The 19,815-nt window shown below is 37.7% G+C and overlaps 1 protein-coding gene across 1 annotated transcript in view; it reads left to right on the forward strand.

Annotated features, from left to right (window-relative positions):
• Positions 1–19,815, forward strand: part of LOC124795577 (titin) — a 529,084-nt gene that overhangs the window by 164,169 nt on the left and 345,100 nt on the right. Inside the window, exons 50-57 of the mRNA XM_047259648.1 lie at positions 1,936–2,153; positions 4,411–4,669; positions 10,574–10,792; positions 11,946–12,140; positions 15,438–15,618; positions 16,088–16,446; positions 16,562–16,768; positions 18,844–19,102. Coding sequence (XP_047115604.1) covers positions 1,936–2,153; positions 4,411–4,669; positions 10,574–10,792; positions 11,946–12,140; positions 15,438–15,618; positions 16,088–16,446; positions 16,562–16,768; positions 18,844–19,102 — 1,897 coding nt within the window. The remainder of the gene's footprint in view (positions 1–1,935; positions 2,154–4,410; positions 4,670–10,573; positions 10,793–11,945; positions 12,141–15,437; positions 15,619–16,087; positions 16,447–16,561; positions 16,769–18,843; positions 19,103–19,815) is intronic.

Raw genomic sequence — 19,815 nt, forward strand, 5'->3', positions numbered from 1 at the left:
TTTGACATCTCAAGTGTCATTCAAGGATTTCTACTAGGCTTTGTGTGTTTCCCTAATTTTTCCTCTGATGCCTTCTTTAATTAATTGTGATTTTTTTAAAACTTACCTCCTAAAACTGTAGCATCAATGAATCTATCATTGTCATGATTCATTGCTGGAACATCCTTATATTCATCTGGATTTCCAGGAATATACTTATGAAATAACTTTGACACCTTTTGCCAGAAGTTGCCACATACCGCCACATCCAATTCTATAACACAATTTGAAAATCATATCCATTTGGTGATCCCCCTTAGATTCTTCTTACTTGATTTTGAATGGCTGTGCTGTTTAAATGCATTGCAACATTTAACAAAATATTGTGTCCAATTATTTTCTTCCTTCTTACCTTCTGTATTCATTGCCTGTAAATAAAGGTAAATATATAAAGTACCATAACTCACAGATGGTTAGAGTAAGTTGAGTAACATGAATTAGGTTTGAATTCAGTAGGCCTGCAAACTTTCTCAGAAGATTTCCTGATTTAGTTAAAATTTGCTTCATGCACACCTAGATATTATAATATAATGTTGCATGCAGGTTCTATATAATAAATAGTTCTTAATATTCATGGACAACTGATTTACCTCATTTTGTGCATGAAACACAGATTAACAACAATGCCTGAGAAGATATTTCTTTTTCAAAATCACCTTCATTGGTGACTAAATTTAATATTGCCAGTAAAATACGTAAACAGATAAATTAATGATATGAATATAATAGAGGGAAACATTCCACGTGGGAAAAATATATCTAAAAACAAAGATGATGTGACTTACCAAATGAAAGCGCTGGCACGTCGATAGACACACAAACAAACACAAATATACACACAAAATTCTAGCTTTCGCAACCAACGGTTGCTTCATCAGGAAAGAGGAAAGAGGGAAGGAGAGGGAAAGGGAAAGACTTCCCTCTTTCCTGACGAAGCAACCGTTGGTTGCGAAAGCTAGAATTTTGTGTGTATATTTGTGTTTGTTTGTGTGTCTATCGACGTGCCAGCGCTTTTGTTTGGTAAGTCACATCATCTTTGTTTTTAGATATAAACAGATAAATTCATATTTAAGAAGTTAATAACATCTCTGGTATGTAGTACATGGAACAATATCTGAAAATACAAGAATTTTTAGACTACCATCCTATATTAGAATAAAAGCTACAACATTAATTCTATACTTTTTAATTGTTGACCGTTGCTTGCAATATGAACTGCTGAGAGGAACAGTGTGGTGCAATGCTAAATTTAAAAGTTAATTCCCATTTCAGCACATCCTTTCCTCATTTTCAATTTTTATCAGAGCTAAATAAAATTTTTAAAAAACACATATATTTTTCTAAGAAAAATAAAAGAGTTACTTTTCAAAAACAATTTATTTTTTATTTTTTCAAGATCAAAAATTAATTTCAGTATTGCTGTGGTGTACACCAAATTAAAACACAATCAAAGAGCTTTAAAATGACATGAGGGTCAGCTCTGTAGATCCAACAGTTTTGAATTTACACTGAAATTCATTCCTGAAAATGTGGGAAAAACTGACAAATTTTTCAAATTTTTGGTGGTGGAACAAAAACCTGATGTCATTGAAAGCTGTTGGCATTTGTAGCATTTCATAACTGCATTGTTACTTTTAGATATGATATTAAAAAAAGTCAGTGAAAACTATGACTTCAAAGTATCATTAACCAAAAATATGATCCTGTAGACTGAAATACTCATGTTACAACATAGATGTCAGTGGTGATGTGAACTTATAAAATAAACTTTCGCACTTGCTCCGATTTTGCAAATTATTTAAATAAATTATATTTGTACAGATTTAGTCATTTAGTTTTAATGAATTGTCACTTTTTACAGAGAACTGTTATTTACTTTCTAAAATTTAATTGCAGAGTCTTGAGAATCTGAAAGAAGGTGAATCTGCTCATTTTGAATGCACGCTAACACCTGTGGGAGATCCTAACTTGAAAGTGGAATGGTTTCACAATGGCGAGCCACTGCGACACTCCTCCAGAATCAAATCAGTATCTGATTTTGGCTTTGTTGTGATGGATATCTCATATGTCCAGAGCCACGATACAGGGGAGTATGTGTGCAGAGCGAGCAACAAGTAAGTATGCATAATAGAATTTATTGATGTATCAGAAATTAGGCTACTGTCTGAATGCTGAGTGCTTAAAGCGGAAATCTTATAACACCATCGTGTACCATTTCTTTTTTACACTTTGTGAAAACATTCTTAATTTAAATACACACATCAAAAAATGTTTTGCATCACCCCGGTTCCCAGAACTCCTGAAGATAGATGTTGACTGTGGATAATGTATCACAGACACAGTCCCTTTGTCACTGAAACCACCCAGAGATGTAAACAACCATGCATGAGCAGCGCCTATTAGACAGGGGGGCGGGGGTCTGACAGATGATCAGTTCGTCATTCCACCAGGAAGGAGGTACAAGGCCCATGTTGTCTGTAGTTCAACCATGCCTAGACGGTCAATACCGTGGTTCAATTGTGTCCGCATTGTTACTTTGTGCCAGGAAGAGCTCTCAACAAGGAAAGTGTCCAGGTGTCTCGGAGTGAACCAAAGCGATGTTGTTTGGACATGGAAGAGATACAGAGAGACAGGAACTGTCGATGACATGCCTCACTCAGGCCGCCCAAGGGCTGCTACTGCAGAGGACTGCTACCTACTGATTACGGCTTGGAGGAACCCTGACAGCAATGCCACCATGCTGAATAATGCTTTTCATGCAGCAACCGGACGTCGTGTGAAAACTCAACCTGCATGATACGCAACTTCACTCCCGATGTCCATGGTGAGGTCCATCTTTGCAACCACGACACCATGCAGCGTGGTACAAATGGGCCCAACAACATGCTGAATGGACTGCTCAAATTTGGCATCACATTCTCTTCACCGATGAGTGTCGCATATGCCTTCAACCAGACAGTTGTCAGAGATGTGTTTGGAGGCAACTCGGTCAGGCCGAACATGCTAGACACACTGTCCAGAGAGTGCTGCAAGATGACGGTTCCCTTCTGTTTTAGGATGGCATTATGTGGGGCCAATGTATACTGCTGGTGGTCATGGAAGCTGCTGTAACAGCTGTACGTTATGTGAATGCCATGCTCCGACTGATAGTACAACCATATTGACAGCATATTGGTGAGGCATTCATCTTCATGGATAACAATTTGTGCCCCCATTGTGCACATCTTGTGGATGACTTCTTTTTGGATAACGACATTGCTCGACTAGAGTGGCCAGCTTGTTCTCCAGACATGAACCCTATCGAACATGCCTGGGATAGATTGAAAAGGGCTGTTTGTGGACGACGTGACCCACCAACCTCTCTGAGGGATCCACACCAAATTGCCATTGAGGAGTGGGACAATCTGGACCAACAGTGCCTTGATGAACTTGTGGATAGTACGCCACGACAAATACTGCATGCATCAATGCAAGTGAATGTGCTACTGGGTATTAGAGGTACCGGTGTGTCCAGCAGTCTGGACCACCACCTTTGAAGGTCTTGCTGTATGGTGGTACAACATGCAATGTGTGGTTTTCATGAGCAATAAAAAGGGTGAAAATAATGCAGAATAATGTTTATGTTGATCTCTATTTCAATTCTCTGTACAGGTTCCAGAATTCTCAGAACCGAGGTGATGCAAAACTTTTTTTGATGTGTGTATTATGAAATTTGATTCACAAATTGTGAGCTTAAATTGACTTCAGCTGTAGTATTTACTGTGATATATGAAAACAGATGTTGTACTGAGACTCAAACCCAAATTTCCCGCTGTAAGCAAGTGGTCGCCTTAACAACTTTGGGTTTCTAATCTCACCTCCAGGATGGACCCAAATGTCCATATGGCACACTTGTCCACATCTCCTAATGCTTGCACCCACACTGTGTGATTCCCGCCAGGGAGGGAAATTCAATGTGATGGTCATTTTTAGCCAGTCAAGGCATGTCGTACTTATTATGTTATTGTGCAATGTTGGTATTGAAGATTCACATTATATAGTGCTGCTTCAGACATGCATGCATTGTCAACACAGACATTGTATTAGGTCAATTGTCAGCATACACATTGTACAGTAATATAATACTTAATTTATGTTGTCCATCAACATATTTTCATTTAATTTGTATAAGATATAGTTGGATAAATCAATTATTTTTTCCTCTCTCCTGTGCTAGACTTGTCACAATTTAATCTTCCTGCTAGAGACAATCTGTTGGTTTATTTGGATGTTTTTTGTCTTTGTTTTTTATTTATGCTAAGGCTGAGAAATACTATCCATGTATTATTTTCTCTAAGTCAGACTGTACACCATGGAAATTGATTTTTGTAGGTATGGGGAAGACTTTACAAGAGCAACCATAAAATGTTCTGGACGTGGTGGTGTGTATTTGGACAGTCTGCAGCCTGATGCACTTGCTCGCATTCGTGAAATGGAGCTCTCCCAGGGTGGGCAACCTCAGGCTCCAACCACTCCTGTTCTTGAACCACCTGTTTTTACCACACATATATCAGATGTCACAAACCTGGTTGAAGGGCAAAGTGCACACTTTGAGGCTCGTCTTACACCAGTCAATGATCCAAACCTCACAGTAAGTAAAAATGTTTAAGAATATTGCATGTGGGGAGCTTTTCTTTCCCATTGCAAGCTTTTAATGTGAACTTCCATTGTGTGTGATGCCGCTATTGGCATACTCATCTTATCACATATGCTTCATTATTTTTTTAGAGACAGACTTTTGTAACATCATTATTATGAGAAGATAAACTGATAACTTTTCTTTTGTTAAGAATAAGCACTAATTATATAAGGGTCATTGGAAAAGTTGTGGCAACCATTTCAAATACGGTAACAAATTAAAAAGTCTGAAATATGCAATTAGAAGGTTAGTTCGAATGTAAACATTATATGCAGGAAGATAGATGAATAAACACGCCGCCATGAAGATATAGCATGTTTAAAATGTGTTTTACTGTCAGTTGTGACAGTACACAACAGTACAGGGCAGGAACATGGGCCTGCGACATCTTAGAGTCCCTAAAAATAGTCTCACAATGAATCCATCGCACACTGCCAACACTGTGGAAGATGCTGAATGCCCGTGGACTCAAACTGAGTGAATTGTTGGATCTCAGCTGTCACTGCTGTGGCAGTATCTTCATGTGTTTGAAAGCGTATTTGCGCAATGTGTTTTGCGGTTTTGATACGAGGTCATAATTGCAAGGAGATAAGTCTTGCAAATATGGTGGATGCTGTAGTACTTCCTGTCCCCATTGCACAAGCAAATTCCATACACATGCTGCTATATGGGCTCTCACATTGTCCTGAAGAATTAATGCATCGTGTAGATGTTCAGGACATTTCTTGCGAATAGCCCATCGTAGTTGTCATTGCAGGAAGTGTGACAGTAATGCAGTGAATTAACATATGAGTGAATTCCATGTGATATGGAATGGCACAAAATCACTCCTCTAATGTCATTGGGTATAGCGACCATTAATTTGGCAGTAGAATGATTGTGGAAAATTTTCTGCCTGTGTGGTGAACCTGGATGATGCCATTCTGTGGACTGGCATTTCAGTTCTCGCTCATAGGCCCTGTCCCAAAATTTATCTATGCTGACAATTCTCACAAGCATATTTTCTCCCTCCTACATGTAATGTGCTAAATGCGTGTGACAAGTTTCATAACATGTCCACTTTTCCATTGCACTTAGTTTGTGAGGCACCCACTTTGTAACAGCTTTACGCAACTGTAGCGTGTCACTTAAAATCCTGTAGAGTGTTGTCTTTTCAACACCAGTATGGTGCTGTAATACCTGCATCGTCTGTCATCTGTCATTCTCCAATTATTTGGTGATCTGGGTATGAGCACAGTCCGTGTGTACACTGACAGGCCGCCCAGATCAGTGCATGTCAGCTGTTGCAGTTCTGCTGTGCCCAAATGGATCTACCTACCAAGAAACCATTCGGTACTGTAGAGCATCATTTCCTACTGCTTCCACAAGCTCCTTGTGGCATTGTCACACATTTCTTCCACAGTGGACTGCAATCTGTACATAAGAGCACTATTCAAGTCAGGTAGCATCCACCCTGAATGGATGCTCAACTTACACTGTGGTCTCCCTTCACACTTCATTCTCTTGGAAAGGACTGCCATCTAGCATCATGTCATGTTACTGTGGATTCTTGGAGAGACTCCTGATGCCATGGAATGAACATTGTTTGTAATGTGCTATTGTGTACTGTTGCAATTGACAGTAAAACATGTTTGCAATCACAAACTTTTTTTTCATCTTTTCCGCATGCTGTATCTTTGTGGTGGTATGTGTGTGTTCATCCCTCTCCCTACATGTAATTTTACATATGAACTACTGGTAACCTTCCTTTTGCATATTTCAGAATTTTTTAATTAATTACCATTTATGAGACAAAAATTTGTTGCAATGACTTTTGCAATTTACGTATTGTTTCATCAATATTGTCAGTGTGTGATCTTAATTTGTCAGTCCTGGTTCTGGCCTGTGTTGTGAATACAGTTCAGAGACCTTTCCAGCCTATATATCTTTAAAAATCAATATTTTGTAATCTTTTGTTTTGGGTTAACACAGTATAGGTACCGTATTTACTCGAATCTAAGCCGCACTCGAATCTAAGCTGCACTCGAATCTAAGCCGCACCTGAAAAATGAGACTCGAAATCAGGGGAAAAAAAAAGTCCCGAATCTAAGCTGCACCTGAAATTTGAGACTCGAAATTCCAAGGGAGAGAAAAGTTTTAGGCCGCAGATCCAAATCGAAACAAAGTTTGTCCACTGTAATATGAGACACAATTTAGGTCGAATGAATGACTATACAGCTACAGTAGTTTGGTTCGAGTCTTAAGCTTAGCAGTTAAGCTTTACCATGTAGCCATTGCTATGCGTTAGGTGCCCCATCCGTATTTATACGGGTACCATTCCTTTTTCACGTGCTTCGTCTGGTTTGAATTGATTGCTTCTTTTTTTTTTGATCTGGTAAGTGCCGTTCTCTTTGTTATAGATGTTTACGTCACTCTAACCTGAAAATGCGTTACTGTACTGTGTCACGCATTGTTTTTCGCATTCTGATAGTGAGTGTTTACGACTTGCTTTTGTGTGCGCTACCGCCGCTTAAAAAAAAAAAGAGGAATCGTCTCATTAGCGACACAATGGCAAGAGACTGCTTGCCATTTGCTGTTACTTACACTGCTGCTTTCTTTGATAATGATCAACAAGAACCAAATAATAGACTGCGTATGATAGAAGATGTTCTGAACGAGAGTTTAGTGAAAATTTTTCTCCGGTTGAAAATCTTTGCAGACGCCTCTGTAGTACATTACATTCTGCACAGAAATTAGTCATCTTAGATTTAAAAATATTGTCAATTGCCATGCTTCATTTCTGACTGTATCACTATTAGTCATAAGAACAATACGATTATAAACATGACATATGTATATTATTCTGCGTTTGCTGTTGTCTCACTCTAGTTTTGTAGTTTATTAGGCGGACAGGATTTAAATGAGGTAGCAGCAAACACGAAAGAATACATGGCAAAATGTTTATATTCGTACATTATTCTTATGGTGAAAAGAATACTGCATGTGATTCACAATTCATAAAAGTTCTTATTAGCAACGATCTCTTGTCACAGGTAGGAAAAAATTCAGAACGTAGGGTTGGTGAAAAAAAGCTCATCTTCCACTCTCTCTCTCTCTCTCTCTCTCTCTCTCTCTTTTACTGATGCAGAGGTTTTGTTGCCAGTATTTATCTTTGTGCCTGCAAAGCATGCCTATGTAGCGCTACATAATTCGACGGCAGAAGTTAGTTGTGGCGGCACCTACCAACATTTTTCAGAACTTCTGCTTACTTTGCACTCGATTCTAAGCCGCAGACGGGTTTTTGGATTACAAAAACCGGAAGAAAAGTGAGGCTTAGATTCAAGTAAATACGGTATATGGTATGTAGAACAATATGAGGATCTATTTATGTAAATTTGAAATTCATATCAAGATGTCTTTAATTCAGACAGGATTGTCTCAGAATTAAGCAAGTATGATTTCAGGGATATGTGGGCATAGAAAGAGTAATAAAAACTTATGTGTAGCTTAGTGAAGCTAAATGACTGATGAAATGATAAAATGGATTACTAATCATCCATAAGAAGTGTGAAAGATTCTCTGGCTTCTGAAAACTGATGAAGCTCAAGAGAGAAGTTTAATCAAAGACATGACAGATAATGATGACAGATAATGATGGAAAAGGAAAAAGAAAATAATGAAATTGGGAGACCACACACACACACACACACACACACACACACACACACGCACACACACACACACACACACACACACACACACACACACACACACACACACAGTCATTCACACAAGCAAGTACACCTTACAAACATGTGACTGCCGTCTCTGGCAGCTCGGACTGGAATGCAACAGTTATGTAGAATGGAAGCAGCTATCTGGAGGGAGCGGGGAAGGGAAAGCAATAGCCATGTATGGATGGGGGCAGAGAAGAACACTTTCTGGAGGAGTGTGCAATGACTAGAATGCCAACAGGCACAGCATCATGAGGATTTGAGGCAGGGAGTTTGGGGGGGGGGGGGGGGGATGATGAAAAAGGAGAGGAGGGGAGAGGGAGAAAGACGAGTGGGTACATTGACAGATGGCGTCACACAAAGAGGGGAGGAGATGAGAATAGGGAGGAAGTGAGAGGACAGTGGGTATGGAAACTGTTAGGTGGAGGGTGTGAGGACAGTAATTCACTGTAGGTTGGGGCTGAAATAATTTCGGGGGTGGAGAATGTGTTGTAAGGGTAACTCCCATCTGCGCAGTTCAGAAAAACTGGTGGTGGATGAGAGGATAGAGATGACTCGAGTAATGAAGCAGCCATTGAAATCAAGTATGTTCAGCTGCATGTTGTGCCAAAGGTTGGCCTACTTTGCTCTAGTCCACATTTTGGCAGTAGTTGTTCATCCAGGTGGACAGCTATTTGATAGACATATCAATATAAAAAACTGTGCAGTGATTGAAGCAGAGCTGGTATATGACATGAGTGCTTTCACAGGTGGTCTGGCCTCTGATGGGGTAGGGTAATCCTGCAATGGAACTGGAATAGGAAGTGCTGTGTAGGTGTATTGGGCAGGTCTTGCACCTGGGACTCCCAATGGGATATCATCTCTATGACAAGGGGTTGGAATTGGGAGTGGCTGAGGGATGGACTAGAATGTTGTGCAGGTTGGGTGGTTGATGGAATACCACTTTAGGAGGGGTGGGAAGGATCTTGGGTAGGGTGACCCTCATTTCAGGGCACGATTAGAGGTAATCAAAGCCCTTGCAAAGTATGTGGTTCAGTTGTTCCAGGCTGGAGTGGTACTGGGTGTTGAAGGGGGCACAATATGCTTTAGGTGATAAATTCTAACTATTTTTTGTACACATAATCGTCAATGTTGGGAAAAAGTATTTGTGGCATATAAAGCCTCATATTACAATTGAGTTTATCATTGTTGACAGATGAAATACACATGAATTTAGTAGTCTTCAAAGCCTTCAAGTGCATAAAGGAATGTGACACTGATTGTATTTTGACAATTTCAAAAATTTACACTTGAGGGCTTAGTGTAAAAGATGACAAGAAGTGGATTATGTGTTTCTGCCCATTATTGTATTGGAGTTCTTTGACATCCATTTGCATATTCCATGGAGCATGTGATCATTTACTATTACAAACACTTCATAAACAAGTAAAACATAACTGTCTTGTTACTGCAAAAAATATTAAATTCAGAGGCACATGTGCTTGCCAATACCCACTTGGAAGATACAGCTTCCATGACTGCCACACATGAAAGTAAATATACAGTACTCCTAACTTCTGTTTCTTCTTAAGACTACAAAAGAGGAGTGTGCTACACAGAATGAAAGAGGAGTGTGTGGGGGAGGGGTGGGGGGGGGGGGGGGGGGAGGGGGCAGATCCTTCAGACCACAGATTAAAAGCAGCCCACCAAGTTTGAGGAGAAAAGGAGGCAGATATATCACTCAGTAATGTGGCTGTGTGTGGAGAAACGGTATCAAAATTTGCTTTGCCCGTGATCAGATACACTTTATGGGCTACCATATCGTACACAAATCAGTAAGATATGCAAAAGCAATTAATTTCTCCCTTTAACTATCAATTTAAAAACTTCTAAATAAATACTTTTTTAAATTAGTGGTAGCAGTATCATTCCAATTACAGCTGCTGCTTTTATGTGTTATGAAGGATAATTTCTATCAATTGATACTTTACCTCTGAACTCAAGTCATGGGAAATGCAGATGAAGTATATGCCAGTGATTATGGGTTTTTGGGATGGAGTTAAGCATTAGCTGCATATTGCCACTTGAGAGTGGGTACTGAAACCCAAGTTGCATTAGAGATATTGGTGTAGTGCATTATCTATTTCAATTGTTTGCATTACAGGTTGAGTGGTTTTACAACGGTAAAAAGCTCCCACATGGCCATCGTTACAGAACATTCCATGACTTTGGTATTGTTATTTTGGACATCTTATATTGTTATGAAGAGAACTCCGGAGTTTATGAATGCCGTGCAGTCAACAAAGTAGGCCAGGATGTCACAAAAGCAACACTAAAATGTGTATCAAAGGCCAATCTCATCTTGGATTCACAGTTGCCTCGAGTAAGTAATCATTCATATATATTAAGCTGAAGAATTCAATCAGAGAATAGCCGTTTCATGTTTTTCTGTATAATTTTTGTGTAGAATCATGAAAAAAGTAAAATCAGACTCATTTGGTTCACTCCACTGGGAACTGCCTTCAGTGTGAGAATCAGAGTTATGATTAAAAAAAAAAAGCAATAAGACATCAAGAACCATAAAAGTTACCACAAAAGGCTTAGAGCAGGTTTGCTGCAACAACAAGGGCATAATGCATTTACTGTAGATCTGTGGCTTAAATGGGTATAGAGAATCACTCACAAAAATGGGTAGACCTTTTTAGTCATATTTTATGCAACTACAGTAGAGAGCTAAAAAATCATAGATAATAATGGAATTATTTAAGGATAATCAGTATGATCATCAACATATCACAAGAAATGAAGACAATTTTTTGCCTCCTACTCAGCATTGAAAACTGTATTTCCAGGAGCAGGTATCAACAACAAATTAATTCTGAACACTAAGCCAGTTCTGTTGAACAAACTAAGCTACACAGTGTGCTCCAGAGATTGAATTCCAAAACAATAAACTGATTATTTAAGTTAGATGTAGTTTATTACTAGTCTCTGTGATTAGGCAGTAAATAAATCACATGTTTAAGCAATCATTGATGCCTCATATTAGCTGTAGTTTTATACCAATTTAGTTATTTTGTACTTTTTATGTCTCTCCTGTACAGCAATCACATGATTACTAAATGTAGATTATGAGATGAATAGGCCTCTCATGTACATATGGATTTCTTAGTGTTGAAATTAGTTTTTGTGGAGTCCTTGAGAAATAGTAGCCTCTATTGTGGTCACAAAGTATTTTTGTTGGAGAACTGGCCATACAACATCATTATTCAATTTGGTAACATTTTACTAATTTTTGACCATTCATGCCATTCAGCTGATTGATGATGAAATGACCTTTAAAAGTTATTACTTTCGAACAGCTTAAGCAGTCAGCAGTTGTGACTTTGCTTTTCTCCTTTTTCCTGTAGCTAATAACAGTAGTTGTATTTCATAATTATATTTGTTAGCTTGGTGTTAAAGAGGCTACATGTTGTGAACATCAGATTAGATGAACAATAAGTAAATAATGTTTTACAACAATTTTCTTCTTTTAGGGGATGGAAGGTGGATTGGAAAAAATACAGAATTTAGAAGATTCACACTTAAAGATGAGAGATGAAAAAACTACAGAAACAAAAGGCCAAGCCCCTGTCTTTACAGTCCCTCTGTCAAATGTTGACAACCTTCGAGAGGGAGAGAGTGCACATTTTGAAGCCAGACTTATTCCTACAGATGACCCAAAACTCAAGGTATGATGATCCATAACGTATGCTATAGGAACTTAACTTTATCCTGGTAAGTCTTGCAGTATATGTCTGTTCATATAGAAAATGGTGACAGAATCAGTGTTTGGAATGTACACCAATGATCTGGATGCTCATTCCCTGGATATTCCTACAGGTAGCAGATATGAAGCCAACCAAACCATCTAAAATTTGGAAGTGGAAACCATGTCCTTTGGAACTGATTGTTAAATCTGAAACCGTTCTAGAACTATTTTGTGATGGCAGACCTAATAGATTTATTTTAATAATAAGTAGTCTAGATTATAATATTATTTTTAATTCTGGTAACTGGTTTTGGTCTATACGACCACCTTCAGGTCGAAGGCTCCAGATGATGTGAGAAGCAGGTTCGTGGGGTTGTAGTACTGGTTGGTACCTGCCAAAACTGGTTACCAGAATGAAAAATAAATAATTTATTATGATCTGAACTGCTTTTTATCAGAATATTAAATATGATCAATGTGGTTCATCAATGATGTCAAAAATTAATAGATTTAGTTGATTTCAAGATGATATTCTGAAGTTAGATGGGGTTTGACGCTTGGCTGTTTTAACATACAGAAATATATTTTAAATTGATATTAGTTTATAAATTTTTAAATATTTTTATTTACTTGGGTTAGTTAGACTTTATTTAAAAATATTGGTACTCATTTTTCTTTTAAAGTTAGGCTTCTAAGAAACAATGCCAGTACCAACTTGTGCTTTTTCAAGCATTAAACCAAAAACACTGTTCTCATAAGAAATATATTTCTAGTACAAAATGTACTGGCTGTTCTACTGAACTCATAAAGTTACAAACTTTTTAACATTATTGGAAGAGTCCAAGGTTCTTTAGAATATATTAATTTTACAAAGTTAAGAGGATGTCTGTCTGTTGATGAGAAAGTAACCAAACTGCAGCAAATTCATGAGTGCGGATTATCCAATTTGTGCATTGTTAAGGAATGAGGAGGTGAGGAAAGAAGCCACAGTAAAGACATCTCCATTAGAGGCAATTGGCACATTTAGACTTTGATGGTACGGGCATGTGATGAGAATGGAGTCAACTAGAACAGCCAAAATAAATTTGGAAAGACAGGTGGATGGGAAAAGACCTCAAGGAAGACCTCTAACCCGATGGATGGACTTGATCAAGGCTGATCTAGTGACCCGAGGATGGACAGTTGATGATGTTCTCTGTGAACAGGTGTATCTGGACAGGACGAAGTGGAAGAGGCTCATTACCAGTACCCGGGAAACTGGAACTGTTGAATGATGATGATGATGATGATGATGATGACCCTCCACTTTCAGTTAATGTCACTCATGCAGCCATTGGCCATTGGACTGAAATGTGATCACAGCTGTGAAACTGCGTTAACAGTAGAATCTCAAGAAACATCGTATTCAAGTAGGTCTAGACATTATCTTTTAATCTCATGAAACATTTTATGCAAGTAGTTTCAGACATTCTCATTTTCTTTGTGAAAGTTGTAAATAGAATCCAAGGTAACACTTAGGCCAATGTAAATATAATAATAGCTTGTTTTGTAGAAGAAAATTGCAGAACATTCTGCTGAAAACGGGTTTAAAGGTTACTGTAGTGAGGAGTGTGCTGATACTTCTTGTCTGACTGGTCTTGTGAAATATATTTTTGGTTGTGGAGATATAAATGACAATAACAAAACAGTCAGGAGTGGCTGTATAGCTGTGCCAATGAACAGGGATTTGAGCAGCTAAGTGACACAGACATAGTGTACAGTGTGTGTTTGATACTGAAAGACAGCAAAGACGAGCAGATGGAGGGAACTATTACCACACTCACTGAGATACTGAAATATGTTGATTTGGTACTAGAGTATGAAAGACAAAATTTGTTTTTGTGTACTTTAGTTTTGACACTCTGGAAAATGGAAAACAGTAGATAAGAAAAAAAGTGAATGAAAAGCAGAAAAAATTGGACAATTATTTTTAGAAAGTGCCCTGATAGCAAATGATATCAAATACATGTGTTTTAAGTGTAATTATGTAACTAAATACTCAGTTTCCAACAAGTAAAATATAAGTAATGCATTGGGATTTTAATTGTGACATGTTTTGTGTTTTGTAAATGCATAATAAAGCAGTCTCTGGCAAAAACATATGTGTTTAGGATTATTTGTGGTTTTTGGTTATTCATGCAGTCTTGGGTCTATACTAATCTAAATAATAATGAGTTTGCTGTATTTTATATCAAAACGTATCTCTTTTGTATCATATCAACAAGCACTCCGAACCTGCAAGTTTGGAAGTACCTTCCATTTATATTTACATGTACATTATACTTGTTGAGAATGTTGCCATAAATGTCTCTAGTAATCAAATTACTATGGCAATGTTGTACGGAGGGCAAGAAGATTAGAATGAAATGGTATGAAATACATAAACTTATGTCAAAGGTGTAAGGAGATAGTAAATTTAGAAGAGATGAGCTACACATAGTATGATAATGGATAGCCCAAGATGGAAACAACCATTTAAAAATGAAACTAGCCAATCACTTAGCTACAGATGAACTATGGGCAATAAATAGGCTTGCAGATAATCATTTATAATTCTAGAAGTTTCAGTCTTTTTCCAGTTGTATCATACAGACACACTGACTTGAGCACACACACACACACACACACACACACATACACACATAGGTGCTGATACAAATTTCTGATCATTTAAGTGTGTGTACTCACATATACTACCTATTCTTCAAGGATAGGTGAGCCATTGCCTTTCTCGTATACTGAGTGTTGCTTTCATCTGGAAATTTGTATTTGCATTATACTGTCGTTATCCATGTTTAATTTCTTACACAGTTTGTGTCATGGTGTCCAAAAGTCACATAATGGTTGTTGCAAAACGTCTAAACCTACATCCCCAATGGTCTTTGGACCAAAATGATTAATTAATTTGTAGTTGAAGGTTTGATGGCGTTTGAAATGATGTTCCATTACTACACAAAGAAATGTTTGCCAAACTCAAATTTCGAATACATTGTGTGGAGTTACTATTATTAGTTTGTTGGGTGTGGGCTACATATTAACGAGCAGATGATTTCAGTTCCTTTACAATGTACATGAATAAAATAATTTTTTAAAATTTTATTTACTTATTTATGTATTTTTTGAATTTTTCAAGGAAAAAGATTTGTTAAAAGGCTTGTCATATGGTCACTATAATCTTTTGTATGTCAGGTAGCTTTGTATCATCATTTTTTCAGTGTCGTATCATCTTTTCTTTCAGGTTGAATGGTTCTGGAATGGAAAACCGCTAAGGACAGGGTCCAGGTTCCGTACATTCTGTGACTTTGGATTTGTGATATTGGAAATTTCTCCAGTGTACCCAGAAGACTCTGGTGAATACTCATGTCGTGCCTTCAATGACTATGGGGAAGCTGTAACAACAGCAAGTATGAAAGTGCAAGGTATGTAGATAGATTGTAAATTAGATGTGAGAAATGAATAGTTCATTTTAGTTTTGTTTTTGTTGATTATCTATTTGCCTTCTTAACTTTGCACAGTAACTTATATAATGTCCATGAAGTTACCTTATTTTGCATAATTAAATTTAGAATTTTTCTGTTAATGAATGTTTGTGAATACTCATTTTATATGTTAGGTACATCCTGTTTTGATTTTAGTTATATCTGTTTTAGGTCAAGATGTGTATCTTAATCAGATAAATAGTCATCTTACTGAATTCCAAAAGAATGTCTTGTAATTTGTTCTTCCTCCATTTAACTTTTCTGATTACCATTGCTGAACTTTTTGTTGCGTTTACACATATGTCTTCTGTAGACAAAATATTCTTAAATCACTGCATCTGTATATTATTATATTTTGGCAAAACCTTTAAGTATTGTCACAGATTATCATCTTCAAAACTGTTTACAGGAAAGAGGAGTATCATATTAGAATCTCAGTTGCCAAAAAGTATGGAGCATACTATTGAGAAGATTGCAGAACTGGAAGGTCTTGGAAGTGCTCCAGCTCCAGCCGCACCTGAGGAAGATTCTGGAAAACCTCCAGAGTTCATCACTACTCCAAGTGACCTGACACTAACTGAAAATTCTTTGGCACACTTTGAATGCCGTCTGATTCCTATCAATGACCCCAGTATGAGAGTAGAATGGTTCCATAATGGAAAGCCTCTTTGGGCAGGGTCACGAATCAAGACCATAAATGACTTTGGCTTTGTCATACTTGAAGTTGCTGGTGTATATCAGAGAGATTCTGGTCTTTATACTTGTAAGGTTAGTGCACAATGGAATGAAAATTACATAAAACTTAAAAAAATTAGTTAAATGATGATTTATGTAAAAAAAATGTAATACTTAACACGGTGATAACAATTTACATTCTTAACAGGCCACAAACAAACACGGTGAGGCAACTGTATCATGTCAGCTGCAAGTCCGCAGTCGTCAGGGAATCATTCTTGAGCCACAATTACCAACAAATTTTAAAACGGGCACTGAGAGTATCCAGAAGCTGGAGGAGGCGTTATACAAGAAAGATGAAATAGTGACAGAAGAAGAGAAACCAAATCCTCCCAGGTTCACTGTTGAATTGAAGGTAATGATTTTATCATATCACATTTGAATGTTATCAACAAGGAAAGAAGAAGTGTTATATTTATACAAAAATATGAAAGTCAAGTACAATACATTCTTTTTGGTAATTTTTTATTCTTCTATACTAGTGATCAATGATATTCATTAATCGAATTATTTATTTTTTATCACAATGAAATTTCTGGATATGACACAGGAACAGTTTGTAATGTGTGCCCACTGACTGTAGCTCGTCTGTTTGACAGTTATTTTGAATAACTCAATACACGTATGTGTTCGCAGATGATGCTGTAATTTACCGTCTAGTAAGGTCATCCGAAGACCAGTATCAGTTGCAAAGCGATTTAGAAAAGATTGCTGTATGGTGTGGCAGGTGGCAGTTGACGCTAAATAACGAAAAGTGTGAGGTGATCGACATGAGTTCCAAAAGAAATCCGTTGGAATTCGATTACTCGATAAATAGTACAATTCTCAATGCTGTCAATTCAACTAAGTACCTGGGTCTTAAAATTACGAACAACTTCAGTTGGAAATACCACATAGATAATATTGTGGGGAGGCAAGCCAAAGGTTGCGTTTCATTGGCAGGACACTTAGAAGATGCAACAAGTCCACTAAAGAGACAGCTTACACTACACTCGTTCGTCCTCTGTTAGAATATTGCTGCGCGGTGTGGGATCCTTACCAGGTGGGATTGACGGAGGACATCGAAAGAGTGCAAAAAAGGGCAGCTCATTTTGTATTATCACGTAGTAGGGGAGAGAGTGTGGAAGATATGATACGCGAATTGGGATGTAAGTCATTACAGCAAAGACGTTTTTCGTCGCGGCGAGATCTATTTACGAAATTTCAGCCACCAACTTTCTCTTCCAAATGCGAAAATATTTTGTTGAGCCCAACCTACATAGGTAGGAATGATCATCAAAATAAAATAAGAGAAATCAGAGCTCGAACAGAAAGGTTTAGGTGTAGGTTTTTCCCGCGCGCTGTTTGTGAGTGGAATGGTAGAGAGATAGCGTGATTGTGGTTCGACAAACCCTCTGCCAAGCACTTAAATGTGAATTGCAGAGTAGTCATGTAGATGTAGATTTTAAAGCTAGAGATCTACATATAAAAACTGTAAGAGTGAAGTTCATATACTGACAGTTTGACATTACGTGTAATACAAATGTCGTGCGACATTACAGCATCTTGTAAGCCCCTCCCATATTATCCTCTGTTAAGGAGGTTGCTCACTCACATTATTTCAGAGGATGCAGGTGTATAATACATAAGTCAACTAGTACAGATCGGAGACCACATTTATTCATCAGTTCTGTGCGACATGTCTCATAATATTTACTGTGTCTTTTATAACCATGTGCCACTATTATACTCATAAAATATAAATGTATTACTCGTTGCACACGCCAGCCCAGACAATGCGTCTATGAAAACACACTCTCACCCGTAGGCTACTACAGCACGTTGCCACACACCAGAGGCCAACCCCCACCACACTCTTGTGACAAACGAAGGGAAATGCATTCTCACATTGACACAACATAAGAAACACATACACTGGCTAATAAACAACTGGAACATCTATCTTTACTGGTATTACTAATTTAATAAGAAGTAAATTGTTCCTCCAACCTAATGCTCCTAAAACAGCTATTTACAATTTTTACATGCATATGTGGGGGGGCCCAATTTAATATTAATTCTCCTTATAACGAAACTCGCCATGACATTTTTTGTAATTGATAAACGATAGCACGCCAATTCCTCTCGAGTACAATGTCCTGCTTTTAATGTGGACACTGCCAGTTCTGATGACAATATCGCCAAGCGGCACAATCGATTATTGATGAATTCTACATATATGACCACAACAAAATGGACGAAGCATTTTCTCTCTAATCACAGATATTCGTAGTCATGTTATATAAATCATACGGACAAATGAAGATAAAGAGAATTAATTCATATATGATCCAGAATATTAGATCAGTTTTGGCATAGGCATTTCATTTTTTAGAACTTACCTTTTAAGTCAAGAATTGTAACTTATTGTCATATTTTGATTTTTCAAAGGATGTACTCGACGTGCAAGAAGGAGCACCGATCCATTTCGAGTGCCGTGTAGAACCGGTCGGCGATCCTACGATGCGTATCGACTGGTTCCATAATGGTCGACCATTTGCCACGGGCTCTAGAGTCCATATGCTTAATGATTTTGGCTTTATTGTTCTTGACATGGATTACACATATGCCAGAGACTCTGGTGAATACGTGTGCTGTGCCACCAACAAGTGGGGGTCAGCAACAACGAAAGCTACACTCACTTGTAAAGGTAATTTTATACTTTGGTTTTCTTTGTATTTGCTTTGTACTTTTCAGACAAATTCCAAAGAGAATTGTACAAGGAGAGGTATAGATATTATGTATCGCAGTGAAAGAACCTGCCACAAACTATAAACATTGAGGTCAACTCTCAAGTTTTCAGAAGAAAATTCTGGTGAAAGGAAACCTAGTTACAAATGGCAGTGCAAGTTATGTTTTGTGTAAATGTACACCAAGAGTATGTTTATAAGGCTGAAAAGGTGCCTCTTGCAGTGTATCTGGGTGTTGGTAACAACCTACAGAAACCCATCAACCATTGGGGCAAGTGCACAACCTAAGAAAACAGGTGGCTCATCTACACAAGGATATAAACATCTAAAGATTATCACGGGGGCTACGGAAGTAGTCAGTGAATGATACATGTATATATAATGAATAAATATAAGTAATTAAATAATAGGGACTTAGGCAATAATCCCTCAGGATATTAATGTAGGCTTATCGCCACATTTGAATTTTACTGTTGATTTATTGACAGGAGACAAATTTACTCTGAATGGTAGCCCTGCACAGGATAATACTATCCATGATGATACAGATGAAATCAGAAATAATTGTTGCAGCAGAGTGAGCAGAGCAGTTGCAGGCAATGGCTACCATAAACCAAAAGCATTGTGCAGTGCACTGAAACTCAGTTAGACTGCATAAATTCCTATTGGTTTA

Source organism: Schistocerca piceifrons, chromosome 4 (assembly GCF_021461385.2).
Source record: "Schistocerca piceifrons isolate TAMUIC-IGC-003096 chromosome 4, iqSchPice1.1, whole genome shotgun sequence".
In the NCBI taxonomy this organism is placed as follows: domain Eukaryota; kingdom Metazoa; phylum Arthropoda; class Insecta; order Orthoptera; family Acrididae; genus Schistocerca; species Schistocerca piceifrons.